This window comes from Myotis nattereri, assembly GCF_964212035.1.
Source record: "Myotis nattereri genome assembly, chromosome: 3".
NCBI classification, from domain to species: domain Eukaryota; kingdom Metazoa; phylum Chordata; class Mammalia; order Chiroptera; family Vespertilionidae; genus Myotis; species Myotis nattereri.
Window position 1 is genome coordinate 153,820,424 of NC_138077.1, and position 20,258 is coordinate 153,840,681.

At 43.1% G+C, this 20,258-nt stretch overlaps 2 protein-coding genes across 2 annotated transcripts in view; both read right to left on the reverse strand.

Annotated features, from left to right (window-relative positions):
- Positions 1-10,542: 10,542 nt before the first annotated feature.
- Positions 10,543-20,258, reverse strand: part of SAMD13 (sterile alpha motif domain containing 13) — a 55,671-nt gene continuing 45,955 nt past the window's right edge. Inside the window, exon 4 of the mRNA XM_081087613.1 lies at positions 10,543-11,691. Coding sequence (XP_080943739.1) covers positions 11,548-11,691 — 144 coding nt within the window. The 3' untranslated portion in view covers positions 10,543-11,547. The remainder of the gene's footprint in view (positions 11,692-20,258) is intronic.
- Positions 19,296-19,940, reverse strand: LOC308516921 (dnaJ homolog subfamily B member 6-like; the record flags this gene model as incomplete). Its single annotated transcript, XM_081087988.1, has 1 exon — positions 19,296-19,940. The coding sequence occupies one exon, from the start codon at positions 19,938-19,940 to the stop codon at positions 19,296-19,298; it is 645 nt and encodes a 214-aa protein (XP_080944114.1).

Sequence of the window (20,258 nt, forward strand, 5' to 3'; positions counted from 1 at the left end):
CCTTGGGAACACTAACCAGCTACTTGGCAGCAGGTTGAATACATTGTACCCCTTTCACTCTGAAAGGGGCAGTGACTCAACCAGAATTGGTACATGCTTTGAATATGGATTTGCCTTTCCTGCCTACAGGGACTCAGCTGGCAGCACCACTCAAGGGTTTATACAGTCTTGTATAACATTGCTCAGACCAAGGGACTTACTTTAAAATAAAATGATGGTCTGTATATGACCACATGACCTTCTGGTCCTATCACATACAGCTCCATCCAGAAGCTGCTGGCCTGATAGAGTGATGGATAAACGGTCTTTTAGGATATGCCAGTTTGGAGATGACACCATGTGATGATGCAGTACCATTCTCCAGGATACAGTATATTCCGCAAATACTTGTATGATGTTATGTCGCCAGACAGTAGAGCACATGGGTCTGGTAACCAAAGGGTAGACATGGGCATGGATCCACTGGGAAATTCTGCTTTTCTATCCCCTCAACTCTAGGCTGTGATTGTGGGGAAGTCCTCTTCCTAAAACGGAGGCACTTCCTCCGGGGATCCAGTGACAGTGATTTCAATTCAAACCTATAGGCTCATACAATCAGCCAACTCAACAATTCTCAAGCCCACTGTTCCCAGCCCACTGCACAGCCAAGAGAAAATCAATCAAATGAAAATCTTAGAACATTTATGAAAGGGAAATGACATTGTTGAAGATGAAAATGCTGAGTTTTCACTGAGTGGTAAAGGAGAGGAGGGACACATATAACTCAAATAATTGCATTCTCAGAAAATCACAAACATTAACTGCTAAATTTAATAAACTTATGGTTGAACTTATTTATTTTACATGGGAGGCAATTGAACCAACAGAGGCTAAGAGACTTGTTCAAGGTCTTACAGATAAGTCTGTAGCAGACCTTGGACCAGAACCCTGGTCTCTTGACCCTTCACCCAGTGTTTCCTTGCTCCTCCACTGTGGATTCATAGCTCCAAAGTTTTCCTTTTTAACCACATGTCCATTAGGCAATATTAACTTACTCTGCATTCTGTATGCATACCATACGGAGACTGATTAATAACCTACATTCTGGTGGCTGGGAGAAGTCACCTTAGCATTAAAAATTCATTGCAAAATCTGCCCAGACAATTAAACATACTGATGTCAGCCTAATTGGCTCAAATAAATGAATGCAGATCTACAGATTTTAAAACTTTTATTATTTTAAATTTTTTTGCTGTTTGTTATTTACCGAAAGGTATCAGAGGTGTCCTTTTCATTAGGCTCACAAAACTATTTTGAATGTCATTGAGTGTTCATCTTTAATTAGGGACAGGATGTATTTAGAACTCACCAATACTTCAGACTAACCTCTCTAGGTCTTTGGGGATGAATAAAAACATGCATTTTGCTTAGCACATTTCCCTTAACTCAGCATAACAATTTGTTTTGGAACTGAAATAATGCAAGGTTGTTGTTTTTATGTGCCCTTATGAAGATAAAACTCTAGAACCACCCCAAATCCAAGGACCTAAGAAAGTAATTGTTGCCCTAACCGGTTTGGCTCAGTGGATAAGCGTCGGCCTGCGGACTGAATGGTCCCAGGTTCGATTCCAGCCAAGGGCATGTACCTTGGTTGCGGGCACATCCCCAGTAGGGGTTGTGCAGGAGACAGCTGATCAATGTTTCTCTCTCATCAATGTTTATAACTCTCTATCCCTCTCCCTTCCTCTCTGTAAAAAATCAATAATATATATATATATATATATATATATATATATATATATATATATTAAAAGAAAGTAATTGTTTTACTGTTTAGTAATATTAAGATGCATCAAATGAACAGTATTTGGGTTCTGCATATTTGTTAATCCTGTGATTTGGCTGGGTTTGAAATGGAGTGAGATCATAGTAATAAAACCATACTTTAATTCACTTTTCATATAATACTACTAGAGGCTCAGTGCACGAAATTCGTGCATGGGTAGGGTCCCTAGGCCTGGCCGGCCATCAAGGCCGGTTGGGGCCAGGCCGATCAGGGCCAGGCCGATCAGGGCCTATAGGCCCCAGTGGGGTTGAGAGAGGAGGTGATGGTCGCAGGGCTGGGCGCAGAAGGAATGACGCCAGATGCTGACGCTGCCATTGGCACCCCGTCACCACGCAGTTCTCCACTCCCCCCCTCCTCCCACCCTCACTGCCGGGCCACCCTCAGGGCCTGCTGGCCGGGGGGAGGGATGGGGCCTGCTGCTGGGGGAGGGATGGGGGAGGAACCGTAGGAGGTTGGCTGCCGGCCCCAAGGAGGGAGCAGGCCCCCTTGGGAAAAGGGCCTCATCTGCTGCCACCCACCCCCAGTTTCCTGTCTCAGCCTGGGCCCTGAAGGCCCCAGCATCGTTGGGAGAAGAGGCAATGAGCTGGGCACAGAAGGAATTGACGCTGATGCCCCTGTTAGCAGCCCGCCACTGCACGGTTCCCACCTTTTCTCCCCCTCCTTCCCTCACCACTGCGCCGCCACCACTGCGGGTGGGTGGTGGATCGGATCGGGGCCTGCTGGCTGGAGGGAGGGACAAGGCGTAAGAGGTTGGCTGCCGGCCTCGAGGCCCTCCTGGGAAAGGGTCTGTATCTACCACAACCCACCTGCAGGAGGTTGGTCAGCAGGAAGAGGTTGGCTGTGGGAGCATACTGATCACCAGGGGGCAGCTCCTGTGTTGAATGTCTGCCCCCTGTTGGTCAGTGCACGTCATAGCGACTGGTCGTTCCGATTGTTCTGGTTGTTCGGTTTTAACAGTTGCTTAGGCTTTTATGTACATAGATTAACTGTACGATGAAGTCTAATTCAATCCTCCATCAACCATGGCAGGCTGGTGTTATGGAAGGATTGCTAGCTTCCCCACAGTATCCATCCTCCTGTCATTTAGCTGGCTACTTGGCTGCCTGAAATAAAGACCACAGTTCCCAACCTCCCTTGCAGGTAGGTACAGCCAAGGACTAAGTTCTTATTAAAGAGATGTCAGTGAAAGTGCTGTATGCAACTTTTTTTCTGTTTTCTTCTTGGCTGGAATATAGTTGTGGTAACTGAAGCTAGAGCAGCCATGTTGGACCTCACAGGAAGATGCAGGATGGTGGAGCAACCCCCCCAGGAGAAGTCTGGGACCCTGTGACTATGGAATGATCATGCCAACCCTGGTCTGCTTACCTTCAGACCTCATATACATGTTCAGGAAACTCTGTCTTGTCTAAGTTACTGTTACTTGTGTTTTCAGCTGAAAGTAATCCTAATGGATACGCGTGAGCTGTTCTGTCCCAGTGGAGATGTGCTGTAAGTATAAAATACAGTGAATTTTGAAGGCATGAAAAAAAGATTGTAAAGTAACAACTTTACAATCGTTAATAACTTTTGTATTGATTTCATATGGAAGTGGTAAATTTGGAATTTATTGGGTTAAACGTATTATTTAATTCTCCTGTTTCTTTTTACTTTTTAAAATGTGACTACCAGAAAATTTATTGCATAAGTGGCTCGCATTGTATTTTTATTGGGCAGTGCCAGGCTGGTGCTGCTTTGCTCTGTCTCTGTATCTGCCCTTAGAGCAGCGGTTCTCAACCTGTGGGTCGCGACCCCTTTGGGGGTCAAACGATCCTGTCACAGGGGTCACCTAAGACCATCGGAACACACATATATAATTACATATTGTTTTTGTGATTAATCACTATGCTTTAATTATGTTCCATTTGTAACAATGAAATTAGGGGTCACTACAACATGAGGAACTGTCTTAAAGGGTCATGGCATTAGGAAGGTTGAGAACCACTGCCTTAGAGAAAGATGAGGCACCTGAGGCTGAGGGGAGCCATACAACTTGCCCAAGTTCCCATGTCAAGTAAAGCGTGGGGCTGGATTCAAGTTCAGATTCATCTGGAACAGCCTCAGTGCTTCTACTCACTGCACCGCAGTGTATCAGCTCGTGCCCCTAAGCTCGGGCACAGGAGAGAGAAGACTGCCCCAAACACTACTTTTCAGTCATAGGAAATGCTGGCTGCTTGAAGAGTTTTACTGAGTTCCCCTCAAAATGATGTTCATAATCTCATGAGTCTTGTTTTCAAATGGTATATTTCCCAGCATATAAAAATAGAGTGTAATCCCCTGAAAAAGGGAAGGAAACACAATTTATGGGATGATTCTGCCACCTTTAATTCAGAAACATGTTTAACTTGAAACCTTTGCATGGATATGGCCCACAGATGACAGAGCTGAAGACCCTTATGGCAGCTCTTTCCTTGGTTGCATTACCTGACTTTTCTGGAAGCTTAAGGCCTCTAAACTCTGTGACCTAAAATGCCCCACAGGTGATGCCTGGGTGATAGTATGTACTATCTCATGGCACATGTTCCCTTATCTTGCTGTTTATAGATCTGGCTGCCCGGGCCATAGCCTGCTCCACAGGTAACACGTATGTGTAGTATTATTTACACTTTTACTCACTGGCCTCTCTCCTACCTGAGCTATGATAAAGGTGACAGGTCTGCCCATGTACTTATTCTATGGAGGAGGGGCCTGTTTTCTATTTGGAGATTGCCTAACATCCCCAGCTTTCCTGATTTCTCCTTAAAGACAGCTGTAGACAGGAACACCCTGCCTAGCTGAGGTAAACAGGCATTAATTAATACAGCTACCTCCTTGCTTCACTCACAGGCTCCTCCATTAATCTGCCCCAATGCATGCTGCACACAACTCTCTTCTTGAGGGTCACAAAGATATAAGACAGCCACAGTCACCAAGTGAATTTGGATGTGATCATTTTAATCTCTTTTTCTCTCTATGGAACTGCCACTGCTGGCAAGAAATGGTACCCAAGCTATTTAATTGCCTATGGAGCTCCAGCATGAAGCTAACGAGCTGCTCATTAATGCAACCATGGCTCTCTCCCTTCTTCCCGTGGCTTCTGTTCCTGGTTTAGAAGTAGAATTAACAAGTTTTCTCCTAAGAAGCATATCTGTCCTACAGCAGTCAGCTCTTTGAACGTTTAACTTCCTCCTCCAAATCATTACAGAAAACAGTTAATGGCTCTGCGCCCAGACCTGACCCCTGCAGATCCCATTTGCAATGACCGTCACAGGCAGATGGATCACCACCAGTAAGTACTTTTTGTATTTGGCTTCCAAATATGGCAGCGGCTGGGCAACGGTGGGTCATTAGATTTCCCCAAATTAATTTCCTCCACAGATATATTTCACTAGTGCAATGGAAGGACTGTGTGTGCCCTGACAGGGTACACTGAACTCAGAGGAACACAATTTATGCTCACATGTGATATTTGTTGAGGACAGAATGAGGAGATTGTCAGCAATGGGTCTCTTTTTCATCATATTCATCATGTCCACTAAGCATCAAAAATGATGCTCATACCTGCTGCATATTCCAATGCAATACGCCAGCTTGTTTTCAATGAAATCTACTTGCAATCTCTAGTTCCTGAATTAACTCACTCTAAGGAGGCTATGTGTTCTTAGCTTTATTTTTAGATCAGGGAGTTTAAATTTCATCATACCTTCAGGGGTCCAGGCAGTTAATGTAAAAGTGTGCACCTGCTGGTTACAAAATATTAGGAATTAAAAGATCGTAATAGCCCAACCGGCATGGCTCAGTGATTGTCAACCTATGAACCAGGAGGTCACGGTTCCTGGTCAGGGCACGTGCCTGGGTTGTGGGCTCTATCCCCATTGTGGGGCGTGCAGGAGGCAGATGATCAATGATTCTCTCATCATTGATGTTTCTCTCTCTCTCTCCCTCTCCCTTCCTCTCTGAAATCAATAAAAAATATATTATTAAAAAGATTGTAATAAATGGGAGCTTTCGGCCTTGCCAGGAAGAATGCAAATGTAGTTGTAAAAACACACACATTCTTCACTGGCTGAAGGAAAACATGTCAGCTTAGAGTCCACTGAAAAGCGACCCGCTTGTGACCTTGCCTTTAAATCAATTCATTAAATGTCCTTTCTAGAGTCTGAAAGGGGAGGTGGAGTGGCAAGTACTTTTTAAAACTCCCTTGTGGTTCTGATACCCTGTGGGGCCCTTTGGTTGAAAATAATCAAATTCCAACATTAGATTTTATGTGAGAACATCAAAGCTACTGGCATTGAGGCATGCTCACTCCCACTCCTGAAGTGCTTCCGCATGTGGCATGTGTATTTGCTGGACTAGTCGCAGACCCCGGTCACATTAATAAAAACCCAGTGCGATCTAAAAGAGATCCCACTTCTGGGAATATATCCCAAGAAACTAGAAACACCAATCAGAAAGGATATATGCACCCCTATGTGCATAGCAGCACAATTCACCATAGCTAAGATCTGGAAACAGCCTAAGTGCCCATCAACAGATGAGTGGATTAAAAAACTGTGGTACATCTACACAATGGAATACTATGCTGATGTAAAAAAGAAGGAATTCTTACCATTTGCAACAGCATGGATGGACATGGATAGCATTATGCTAAGTGAAATAAGCCAGTCAGAGAAAGATAAATACCAAAAGATCTCACTCGTTTGTAGAATATAATGAACAACATAAACTGATGAACAAAAACAGATCCAGAGACAGAGAAGCATTGATCAGACCATCAAACCTCAGAGGGAAGGTAGGAAAGGGTGGGGGTAAGGGGGAGAGATCAACCAAAGGACTAGTATGCATGCATATAAGCCTAACCAATGGGCACAGACACCAGGGGAGTGAGGGCATGAGGGAGGGGGTAATGGGGGGTCAATGGAGGAATAAGGACACATATGTAATATCTTAATCAATAAAGAAAAAAAAAGAAAAACATTTTTCTAAAACTCCACCTAGTACTAGGATTTTACTATGTAATTTGTAATACCTTCACCACGTAAGAGCTTTCTTACCACTGAAATAAAGAATGGACTTTCATTTTTGTGCTGGAAAAAATTAAAAATAAAGCGGAATCAGATGTCTATGGTTTCACTGCCGTCTAGAGACAAAGGCTGCCTACCTGCTGAATTTCAAGGACTCCCAGCCGCTCTCCAGGGCCTATTTTGATCACACGGATTTTCCCCTGGACTGGGGGTGGGCGGGGACAGGAAGGGAAGCAGCTTCAGCGTTTGCCAAGGCTCTCAGGCTTGCCTGTCACGGCCTTCATTCTGGGCGTAGGAAAGGCAGACTGTCTCTAATTTGCCAATATTGCTCGAAAGTTGTCAATGGAGGCTGAGGGGGAATGATTTGATTCTTTTTGGTTTGTTTTTCTTTCTTTCTTTTTTTTTTAAAAAAAATTATTGGTTAAATGCTAATTTATTGTAGGTGTGGTGAACGCTGTGGTGGTGTTAAGGGAAAATGAGAGAGCCAAGGAGCTAATACAAAACTAGAATGGTAATGCATGGAGATGAATGAACTCCTAACACCTGTCTCAGGTGACAAGTAAACAGAGAGGCCACGTACCAAACCCTACATCCCATTCAGCTTGTTCTGAGGCCTGCATTCTGACTCCGCTGCTCTCCACCATTTATTGGTGTTAGGGGATGAGAATCCTGCACCCTACATTTCCCAGACAGAATGTAAGGTATTGTTTTGAGGCCCCACTGGGAGTCATTTTTCATGCAATCCCACATGAACCAATCCCCTACATCAGCATTTCTCTGCAAAATACCCCACTGCCATCTCCTGACCTCAGAATCCTTATTTCCTAGCTGACATCAAGGTTCACAATTTTCTCTCTAAAAATATGCACTTTGTCAAGCTGTCTTCAACATTGATGGTGATAATACTCTTGCTTCGAGAGAGGGCTGTGAATGTCAAGTGGCCCCCAAACGCCAAAGGAGCAGAGAGACCAAAGGTGAGGCAGACAGTTTAGCTCAGGGGTGGGCAAACTTTTTGACTCGAGGGCCACAATGGGTTCTTAAACTGGACCGGAGGGCCGGAACAAAAGCATGGATGGAGTGTTTGTGTGAACTAATATAAATTCAAAGTAAACATCATTACATAAAAGGGTACGGTCTTTTTTTTTTTTAGTTTTATTCATTTCAAATGGGCCGGATCCGGCCCGCGGGCCGTAGTTTGCCCCCGGCTGGTCTAGCTGGTTGGTTAATAAGTTTGAAAAAAAACTTAATGCAGAAATGCAGTCCTGGACAGCAGGACACTGGGATCTCCGCGCCCACACCCAGACACAGAATTTTATGGCTGAAGCCAGTCGTCTGCGTGTCTGGAGAGGAAGATGGACAATAGTTTGCTTTTCGGTTAATTTACCCCCTCCTCCCCCCCGCTTTTTTCCTTCTGACAAGCATTTTATAAAGCAGTCCAGGTCCGAAGCTTAGCTGACTTAGGTTGGGATTAGTGAACAAAGCTTCCAATAGTGGTGAAAGGTGACTGCTATAAAAACAGACTAAAAGGAGTGTGAGCCCAAGTTCAAATCTAGAGAAAAATACAACTAAGGACACACTTTCAGTGTCATATCCCCCGTGTTCCATGGCCAGCTGACTGGTGACAGTAAGTCATCCCTCAATATTCTTTCTCCTCTTTTATCTGTAGAATAATGGGACTTTTGAATTTTAATTGGGCCTAGGGTCTCTAAGGAAAAAAATATTTCCACTTCCCTTGCAGCTTAGTTATGGCAATGTGACTGAATTCTGGACAGCAAGATATAAGAGGAAGTATTATGAGTAATTTCTTGGAAGGAAGGAAGTATGCACCTTTCTCCTTTTACCTCTTCCCACTGGTTGGAATTCAAGTGGTGATGGCAAGAGCCAAAGCAGCCATCTTGGGCTATGAAATTCTAGGAATGAGTATCATGCATAATAGGGCAAAAGAAAGGTGGAGTCTGTGTTCCTAACATTATGGGGGACCATACCAGGGAATGCCTGATTCTGGACATTTATAAGCTTCTGTCTTGTTTACATTATCTGTGGAGGTAAGTTAAGAGCAAGGGAGGCAGGTGTTTTTTTAAAAATACATTTTTTACTGATTTCAGAGAGGAAGGGAGAGGGAGAGGGAGATAGAAACATCAGTGATGGGAATTATTGTGCTATATTGTAAATCAGAAGATGCCTTAATCAATAAGCCAAATTTATTTGGAGTACTATTCATTTTCACTAGCGCTTGTGGGCCCAGAGGAACTCTTGCTTCTCAAATTCTGAGGCCCAATATGGTGGAAGTCTTTTCAATTTATATGTTTTTCAGCTCTTTGTTTTCCAAATTTGGAATGACACTTCAGGACCTTCTGAGCAAAAGTCCTGTTGCTGGGATAGGGCTGTGAGACCATATCTCAAGTCCTGGCCTGGTGCCAGCACTGACAACTCCGTCTGGGGCATATTTTATGGCCTCTCTGGATGGGGAGTCGTCTTATTTTCCCTATTAAGCAAGCAAATGTTTACAGAAGCCAGAATAGCAGGGTTAAAATTTTAAACAGCGGTTTTTACCCAAGATGGAGGTTACTATACTTCAATTGATCGGCTGCCTCCTGCAGGCACCCCTACTGGGGATTGAGCACGAACCCAGGCATGTGGATTGACCAGGAATGAAACCAAGACCTCCTGGTTCATAGGTCGACATTCAACCTCTGAGCCACATGAGCCGGGCTGGGGAGGCGATTTTGATCATTCACAGCCAAACCCTATTCCAGGAGGTACCAGGTGGATGCGTGGAAGCAGGGCCTGGACATTCCTCAAACTATCCCTCTGAGGTAGAGGGTTCAATCATCATCACTATTTCACTTGTGGGAAACTCCTTCAGAAAGTTAGTGAAGTTCTTCATTCCAGCGCCCTCCTGCATGAGCTCCTGTCTCTTCTTTCCCACCTTTTACGCAGTGCTCCCCTTTTATCAGTCCCTCCCACAATCCTTAACAATATTCTGCCTTTTACTCTCTTATGTTTCTGTTTTCTGTCTCAGGTAGACTGTGAGAACTTGGGGATAGAAAATGTCTCCTTTGTGACCCCCTCTCCTACTTACAGCGCAAAACAAAGCACTACTTAAATTTCAGATACTTCGTAAACTCCATATTCCAATTAATTTGGAATGTACCTTTGGACCCCACTCACTATACTGATTCCTGTGTTTTTCACTCTCATCTTCAGACTTTGTATTCTTTAGAGAAATGACCTCCACAGGGGACTGAATTATAACACTCAATAAAACAGTGATTCTTAACTTGAGAAGAAGGAAGAGGGAACTTCAGGGAGTCCAACCACTCTGAAAAGTTTTGTATATGGGAATATGAGCTTTTGTCTGGAAGAAGTTTCATAGTTTACATCAGAAATTCCCTCCAAAATCACGACCTCCCCGCACCCCGCGCCACTGACCTACAGCAAAAAAATTAAATTAAATCTTTGGCTAAAAGAACACCTAAAATATGCTGTTGGGTGGATAAGAGAACAAACAAGGCATCCTTGGACAATTCCATTTGTAAAGAAGATAAATCCACATATAAATCTCATGTTTCTTATGTCTGAAGTGTTTTTTTTTTAAGGTTTAACTTTCCATGGTTTTAAGAAGTAACCTTAATCCTTAATCCCAGTTGCAAAAAAGATCAAACTTACACCAGGAATAAACTGAAGCAATGCTTTATTGCAACCACAAAACACAATCCAACAAGGCATCAACACACAGAGATTGAACAAATGTCTCTTTGAACAGAGATGTAGCAACCCCACCTTTTCAAATTCTTAAAAACAAGTACTCAAACCAGGAATCAAACAAAGCATCAGAGCAATTTAAAAAATATTACACCATCATGAAAGAATGTATATAAAAATATTCTGTACTAGTAACAAGGCTTTTTGATCTGTAACTCTTGGCAAATTTCTTCAGAAACAAATTATTATAAATACAACCATAAAGTGAAATAATGCTGTTTTTTTGGAAACAACCAATTTAAAAGCAATTCTATGCAGAAAATACCATTACTCCCTGTGAAAGCCAGCTGAATATGGACGGATATCCCCAATACACAACAGAGTTTTTCTTTTCAGAGCTATGGTTCTGCTTCTAAAGGGGCCATAATGCATGTTCATTTCAAAAATCGCAGCATATCCCAGTGAAACCTTAATAAGGTCAAGTGGAGGACCCTCTGTAAAAAAGGGTGTCAGCAATTCCATCCCAGTAACACAAGCTCTAAGGAGCAGAGGAACTCAAGGGAGACAGCAATCCCTTTCTTTTTCTCCCCCTCCCCAAGTCTTTAATCAAAACATGCTCATCCCATTGAATTTTTAAAAGAATTTTGGGAAAGCCATCTATGAAGAAACGAATAATGTCCTTATGACCTCAAAGCTTTTCTGGGGAAGGGTATCTACTCATGTCAAACATTGATTTCTTTGTACTCTCTTTGACAAACTCCACAAGGAAAACCATCCTATCCACCTGTTCTCCTTGCTCCTCCTAGCTGAATTCAGGTCAGCTGATGGATTGCCTAGTCTATCCAATAGGATAACATTTCATTTGGTTGAAATTCTTTACATATACACATGTATGTATTCTGTTTACAAAGTTTCATCACATGAAACTAAATTATGTCAATATGTATTTTTGAGGTCTGAGACCCCAATTTGACTGTACTATGAAGAGTTGTTCTTTAAATGCTTTGACTGCAGAGGTTTTACATGATACTCATAGATTTTCAGAGCAGGCCCCAACTTTAACTGAAGTCCTGTCAGCACATCATTTCTTGTCATCAATAGCAGGGATTTTCCATCAATTTCCTATAATGGAAGCAGAGGGGAAAGTCAACATGTAAGTCCAAAAGCTCAAGAATAATGAAACAAAAAGGAAGTTCAAAGGAAAAAGTCATATTATTGTCTCCAAACTAAAATCATGACTTGTTCACTTATGCCAAAATGGGGAAAAATTGAATCTTCTATTTTTATCTTCCATCTTCTATTTTTTGGATAAAATACAAGAGGTAACTGTTCTTGTTTTCAAGATCACATCACAAGTATCTTTAAAAACTGACAGTAAGTTTGGAGTACATATCCTTAAGGATAAAAAATATTGCTTCCAAAAGGAATAATGACACTTTCCACTTATAAAATATACTAGAGGCCTGGTGCACGAAATTCATTAATGGGGGAAAGTGGGGGGAAGGGCAGCTGGGGTCCCTCAGCCCGGTCCACGCTCTCTTGCAATCCAGGACCGCTTGCACCTAACTGCTCACCTGCCTGCCTGCCTGCTCGCCCCTAACTGCTCACTTGCCTGCTCGCCCCTAGCCGCTCGCCTGCCTGCCTGCTCAGTGCACATCATATTGACCAGTCATTCTGGTTGTTCCACTGTAATGGTCACTTAGGCATATATATTAGAGGCCTGGTGCATGGGGGGTCCCTTAGCCCAGCCTGCACCCTCTCCAATCTGGGAACCCTTTCGCAATCTGGAACCACTGGCTCCTAACTGCTCACCTGCCTGCCGGCCTGATGGCCCTAACTGCTCTCCCCTCCTGGCCTGATCACATTAACTGCCTAACTGCTCCCCCCTGCCAGCCTGTTCTCCCTAACTTCCCTCCCCTGCTGGCCTGATTGCCCTAATTGCTATCCCCTCCTGGCCTGATTCCCCCTAACTGCCTATCTGCTCTCCCCTACTGGTCTGATCCCCTTAACTGCCTATCTGCTTTCCCCTCCTGGCAGGGTCCCCCTGCCTATCTGCTCTCCTTCCTCTCTGTGTCCTTTGGACCTTGGCACAGGCATGCTGAGAGCTCTTTGCTGTGGCCCTGCCCCTGCCCTGATTGGTCATTACATAACAGCATCCCGGCCAATTTGCAAATTCCTCTATTATTAGTTTAGATTATAGTTTATGCAGAATTTTTGGTACTTCGTTCCTAAAATAACTCTATAAATTAGGACAGGCAGGGATTATCATCTTAGTTTTACAGGCAAACCAAGAATCAAGATTAAGAAGTTAGGAAAGGATGGCACAGGATTTGAACTCTCATCTGTCCACAGCCAAAGCCGATGTTCTTTTCATAACTCTACCTGTTTATCTTGACACTTAGAAGTAAATATGTGTTGTTTAGATGGACCACTGGGGACTTATGTTTTCTGGAATCTTGTCAATCACAACAGTGGACATTGGAAAAATGACTCACTCACTCTGAACTCCTTTCCTGAGCTTTAAAAGGAGAACCATCCTGTCGCAACCTAAAAATCAAGCTCTCATGCTGAGGGCCCCACTATACTTCCTCTTAATGGATCATTGAGATTCCAAATAAGGTAGTGAGGGGCAGCGCTCTGCCCACCACAAATTCCCTCCTCTGTTCTCAGAGTCCACTCCCCATACCCTTCAGATACCCAACAAGGTATCCTACATCTCAGCTACCCTGGAGACTACAGAGCTTTGGGGTAAATAAAAATGGGCTTCTCATGCAAGATATGAGGACACAGAGTGTTGAAAGTGGTGTGAAACTTTTGGGAAGGAAACACTGAGAATGCTGACTGCACCTTATGTTTGTTATCACTTAATTGTGGGAAGAAGCTGAACTAGCTTTTAGGGAACCTGAAAGAGATGAACCAGCTGTGCATGCTTGGTAAACCTTGACACATCTGTTTCATCATTCTACCCACGCACATCTGTACCCACCTCCCCCAGTGATGGACAGACAAGGGGACACATGTGCACCAGGAAGAGAAGACGCTGCTTTCATTACTATACAACTGAAGGTACATAAAACTGTGACCCCCTCCTACATCAGGGCCAAGGGGGCCATTCCTTCACACTCTCTCATGTACTTTGCTAGGCCAGGCAGAAAATTTGCTTTGAAGGACTCTGTGTGGGGGAGAAATAGCACTGGGCTAGGGGGCTGGAGAAACACCCACTCTGTAACCTTAGGCAAGTGTCTTCCTCCCCTCTCCTCGGTAGGTAATAGGGGATATGGGATTTGGACAGGATTCCATGAGATACCACCACTGCAAATGCTCCCTGAGCTGTAAGTTATACAATTACTTGTCCTTATTCCTTCATAGACCCATGGTCCTCATTTCAAATACCTAACATGAACCACAGCAAAAGGACAAGGAATTACTTCTAACTAGTCTGTGGTGTTTCTGAGTGTTAGAAACCTTTATTTCATCATCTACTAGAAAACAAAATACCCCCATTAATATGTAGGAGACAACTATTCAAAACCATAGTGCATAACAAAGCAATTTGTTGATAGGGCAATTGGAAAAGTAAGGACATAGGGATGGAATTTCTAATCCTAAAGTATTTTTCGAGGAGAGAAACCAAGACAGCGGCATAGGGAAACACTGGAGTTTGCTGCGTTGAAAAACCATTTCAAAAATACAACTAAAAGACAGAATGGACATCATCCAGAAACACAGGAAGGCTGGCTGAGTGGAAATTCTACAACTAGAAGGAAAGAGAAAAGCATACCGAGACTCAGAGGAGGCGCAGTGCGGAAGTAAAATACTAAGGTACAGAGGCGCACACAGAGCGGGATGGCGGCTGAGGGCCCGGGAGGGAGTCTCAGGCTCTGAGCTCCAGTACCTGGTGAGTTTCTGGGGACCCAGACTCATACGGGAGAAACTGGACTGTCTGGCATCAGTTGGAACTTGAGGGAAGCTTTCTCTCAGATGGGCTGGCAGTGATTACAGGGACATTAAGAAGCGAAGCCTCTGAGAGCAGCCATAACTGCTAGCCCCACGCTGTTGATCCCATGGGACCCGCCCCACCCAAGCCCTGCAGGGAGGCTTTTGCTGGATAGCCTCAGGCAAAGGCTAGATTAGCACCTCCCTAGAGATCCAGGAGCCAGGAAACCCAGAGGTCAGAGTGGGACCATCCAGTTTGCAGCTCCGTGGAACCATAAAGGACACACTCAGGGGGCAGACTCAGTGAGCACCAAAGCCCCACTGAAGCAAGTCTTGCCCCAGAGGGGTGTCTCCAGCACAGAAGTTCTCCCACTGCAGACACAGCTGATTCTCACAACCAATTGGCCTGGAGGTCAATTCCTCCCAGTGATACCTACAACAATCAAGGCTTAACTACAACAAGACTGTGCACAAAGACCACAAGGGGGTGCACCAAAAGTGTCCTCCTCAGGTAATTGGGGAGGATGAACCACTGGACCCTAGAGGACACTTAGCATAGAAAACCACTTTATCAACACAGGGAAGCATAAAAAATGCATAGACAAAGAAAAAGGACACAAATGACAGAAATGGAGGAAAGCGAACTACTGGATATAGAGTTCAAAACCACACTTTTAAGGTTTTTCAAGAATTTTCTAGAAACTGCTGATAAACTTAATGAGACCTACAAGAAATCTAATGAGACCCTCGAGGTTCTGATAAAGGACCAACTAGAAATTAAGCATACACTGACTGAAATAAAGGATATTATACAGACTCCCAACAGCAGACTAGAGGATCGCAAGAATCAAGTCAAAGATTTGAAATACGAAGAAGCAAAAAACACTCAACCGGAAAAGCAAAATGAAAAAAAGAATCCAAAAATAGGAAGATAGTGTAAGGAGCCTCTGGGACAGTTTCAAGTGTACCAACATCCGAATTACAGGGGTGCCAGAAGAAGAGAGAGAGTAAGATATTGAAAACCTATTTGAAGAAATAATGACAGAAAACTTCCCCTACCTGGTGAAAGAAATAGACTTACAGGTCCAGGAAGCGCGGAGAACCCCAAACAAAAGGAATCCAAAGAGGACCACACCAAGACACATCATAATTAAAATGCCAAGAGCAAAAGACAAAGAGAGAATCTTAAAAGCAGCAAGAGAAAGGAGGTCAGTTACCTACAAGGGTGTACCCATACGACTGTCAGCTGATTTCTCAACAGAAACTTTGCAGGCCAGAAGGGAGTGGCAAGAAATATTCAAAGTGATGAATGCCAAGAACCTACAACCAAGATTACTTTATCCAGCAAAGCTATCATTCAGAATTGAAGGTCAGATAAAGAGCTTCACAGATAAGAAAAAGCTAAGGAGTTCATCACCACCAAACCAGTATTATATGAAATGCTGAAAGGTATCCTTTAAGAAGAGGAAGAAGAAGAAAAAGGTAAAGATACAAATTATGAACAATAAATACACATCTATCAACAAGTGAATCTGAAAATCAAGTGAATAATCTGATGAACAGAATGAACTGGTGATTATAATAGAATCAGGGGCATAGAAAGGGAGTGGACTATTCTTGGGGGGAAAAGGGGTGTGGGGGGGGTGCAGGAAGAGACTGGACAAAAATCGTGCACCTATGGATGAGGACAGTGGGTGGGGAGTGAGGGAGGAGGGTGGGGTGGGAACTGGGTGGAGGGGAGTTATGGGAGGTAAAAAGAGGAACAAATGTAATAATCTGAACAATAAAGATTTAATTAATAAAAAAATATATAAAGTATTTTTCTTCTTTTTCAGCAGCTAGTAACCCCAAAGATGGCCCATCAGTCAAATCTGCAAGTATGAGAGTTGGCTGAGGAGCTTCTGACACCTGGAAGTCACGGGAGCTGTTCTGAAGGCACTGTGAGGTCACAGGAATCTGAGTCACAGGTCACTTCAATGCGCATGCTCTCGCTTACGCGCTGAGATGACACAGACCTACTTGGAATGCTTTAGAAAGCCGCCAAGCCCTTCCTGCTCTCCATCTTTCCTTTGCTGATGTCTGCTCCTACTTCACTTATTACATATTTCAAACTGGCACCAGGAAGAGATGACACTGCTTTCATTGCTATACAACAAGAAAATTTCCTTGATTAACTGAAAGTGAATTTTTAAAAATCTTTGCTGGCAAAAAGTCCTACAACTCAGCATTTCTGTCAAAAGCCAAGTATGTCTGTGAAAAATGCTGAAATTGGGATTTTATTTGAGACAAAATGGAAAATCATATTCCACACTCCAATTTGATTTTCCCTTTGTTCAGTAGCCACACTGTAATTCACCTCGGACTAGGGTTCAAAAGAAAGCTCTACTTGGAAATCCTCATTTTAAAACTTTTGAAATGAATAGAGTTCAACAACAGAAATTTCCTATTAAAGTAAACTATAATAGCTCAGATGAATGGGAGTAGAATTCAGCGTAATGGAAATGTGAGCTTCCAGGTCAAACCACCGTGTGAACCTTGTCTCCACAACTTACTGTGTGACCCTGGGTAAGGGACCTAACATCCCTAAACCTCAGTTTCCTCACGTGTGAAATGGAAGTAAACCCATGAAGGATTCTGAAGATAAAAAATGATGCATTCATGTAAGGCAACTAGCACAGTGCCAGACATATAGGAGACTCTCAATGCTACTAAGGGGAAATGTGCACGCTTTGAAAGAAAGGAGATGTATTTCTATTCCAAATCCATCTTCTGCTTCCTCTCTGGAAGAGTGCTCTCTACCTGAATGCTACCCTTGGCCAGAGGGATGCAGGAATATTCCTGTTCAAGTTTTAAAAATTTATTAAAATTTAAAAAATTCAAAGACTCATAAAACATTTGTTTCATAAAAATCGCAAACACAGGAATACTCCTTGAATTAAGAAAGCTACTCATTTGTTATGTAACGTGTATAAAAGTTTGCCAGTCTGTATGGTGCACTAGAATGAGCCTGAGAGTGGAGACTGGAATACAGGAGTTCTAATGCAGACTCCAGCAGTAATTCTCCACAAGGAACCAGTTCCCTGGACCCCATTCATTTAGTATAAATTAAGAGTCTGAAGTGTGACCAAATCCCATGATTCCATGTATATCATGATTAAAGCCCAAATAAAAAGATAATTCACATCTTGGGATCCTGTCCATATATCTGTGTTAAAGGGATAATCATTTGCTAGTTTCAGTGAAACTTTTTTTTTAATATATATTCTATTGATTTTTTTTTTTTTTTAACAGCGAGGAAGGGAGAAGGATAGAGAGAAACATCAATGAGAGAGAAGCATCGATCAGCTGCCTCCTGCACACCCACTACTGGGTATGTGCCTGCAACCAAGGTATGTGCCCTTGACCAGAATCGAACCTGGGACCCTTCAGTCCGCAGGCCGACGCTCTATCCAGTGAGCCAAACCGGTTAGGGCAGTGAAACTTTTAACATTACTTCTGTCTTCTGTCTTCATGGAAGAATAACCAAGTGCCTACTGGGCAATAATATTAAAAATGTTTGCAGACTTATTAAGTTCCAGCAAGTACTCATGCATGGAAGTAAAATTTAGAGATGACAGGTATAAATTCCCAATGAGGACAAGACCCTAGCTCTAAAATAAATGAGTAGGATCCACAGATATTATACCTCGATAGATAAGCATGTTTTAGAGCAGCGGTTCTCAACCTGTGGGTCTCGACCCCTTTGGGGGTCGAATGACCCTTTCACAGGGGTCGCCTAAGACCATCGGAAAACACATATATAATTACATATTGTTTTTGTGATTAATCACTATGCTTTAATTATGTTCAATTTGTAACAATAAAAATACATCCTGCATATCAGATATTTACATTATGATTCATAACAGTAGCAAAATTACAGTTATGAAGTAGCAACGAAAATAATTTTATGGTTGGGGGTCACCACAACATGAGAAACTGTATTAAAGGGTTGCGGCATTAGGAAGGTTGAGAACCACTGTTTTAGAGCAAGACACTATTTTTTTGCCTACTAGGTTGGGCCAAGGACAAGTTAATCTCTCTAAGCCTCATTTTCGTATCTATGTCATGGGGGGAAAGTTGCTACTGTGTTTCACTATTGAAGTATTATTGAGGTAACATATGTGAAGTAGAATTCCTGACATCTGCTTAGCACTCAATAAATGCTATTAAAAAAGTATGTGAAAAATCTTTACCCATTTAGTTTTCACTCTTTCTCTCTGCTAACAGTCCACACACCTAGGTAACTCTTTCAATTGAGCCTAATTTTGGTTTGGTGCATTGGAAACGTATGGTAAGAAAGATGAGGTGGGAAGAGAAGAAGCTAAGAGAAAGGCTAGAAAGAGAAAAAGAGTGATCATCAAGAAAGTGGCACAATAGCGAGGTAGAGCAGGAAGAGAGTTGAAGACAAGTCAATGGGGTTTATGATGGTGGGGCCCTGACTCAGCAGGTCATATTCATGGTGGTGGTCTCTAGTGTCTCAAATATAGTGCAGGGGGAAAGAAGGGTCAACTTAGAATCAGAAGACTTTGTCCTAAATTAAAGGTCAAACTCTGCTGCTTCCTAGTTCCCTATGTAACAGATGGCCCATTATTGTCCTCCTCTGCAAAGTGAGATGCTGGGACTAAGCTGACTGCTGTCCGTTCCAGTTCAACACACTCTCAGATTCCAACTCTGGTCTCTGATAAGCATCAGACTCACCAGCCTCCCAGGAAAGACTGCTGTACAAAAATACTGCAGCAACTAACTCCTTACCAACGGCGTAGAGGAAGCTGATGAAATGGACTTTCTTCTTCCACTTCAGTCTTCTCTCTCACATTTTCTCGAACTTTCTTTGTAACAACTCTCTTGCCATTCACTATCTGGCTGCAAGTGGTGACCAGTCTGAAGTTTCCCATCCCACTGCTTACAAAGGGGACAAATTTCCCAGAGGAAGGGGAATCTGGTCTGGAGCCCAGGGATACAAAAGTGGAAAATCCTGTGTCCAAAATGGGGGTCACATCAAAAAAGGAAGAGTGGAATCTCCTGGATTTACCCACATGGCCAGTGGGGAAACAATCTCCCGAAAAGAGGTCTTTATCTTCAAAGGCATTGTGAGAGCCACAGTGTGGTCTCTCAAACCACTGTTCCTCCTTCAAATCGTTTTTGTTTCTGCCATCTCCTCTATTTTCTCTTTTGATGTGGCTCCTTCTGGACTTGTCATAACTGTTGCGTTTCTCGGCATCAGACAAGACTGCATAGGCCTCAGATACTCGTTTGAATTCCTCCTCAGCTGCCTTTTTGTTTTCTGAGTTCTTGTCTGGGTGTACCTGAAGAGCTAACTGGTGATAAGCCTTCTTAATATCAGAAGAGGAAGCATTTTGAGGCACCCCTAGTACTTCATAATAATTCACCATGTTTCTTTAAAGGATCTTTCCTCACCAAGACAGAGTTTATTTTCTGAAGAGTTTCCATATGATTTTGAAAAGGAAGATGGTGAGCTACTCAAGTCTATACCAAGACCCTTTGAATCTTATCACAGGGTTCCTGGAACAGTCTCTTTTGGGAGAAATTCCTCTTTGCTGTAGGTGTCCTTTGCAGTGCCTCCTGCCCTCCCTGCCCTCTGCAGCTCACTGTGGGTGGAGTGATTGTGATGGAACATTATTAGCCAATGACTCTTGGCTGATGCTGTGCTTGCCTTGTATTCCTATTGGTGGAAAATTGGGGGTGGATAA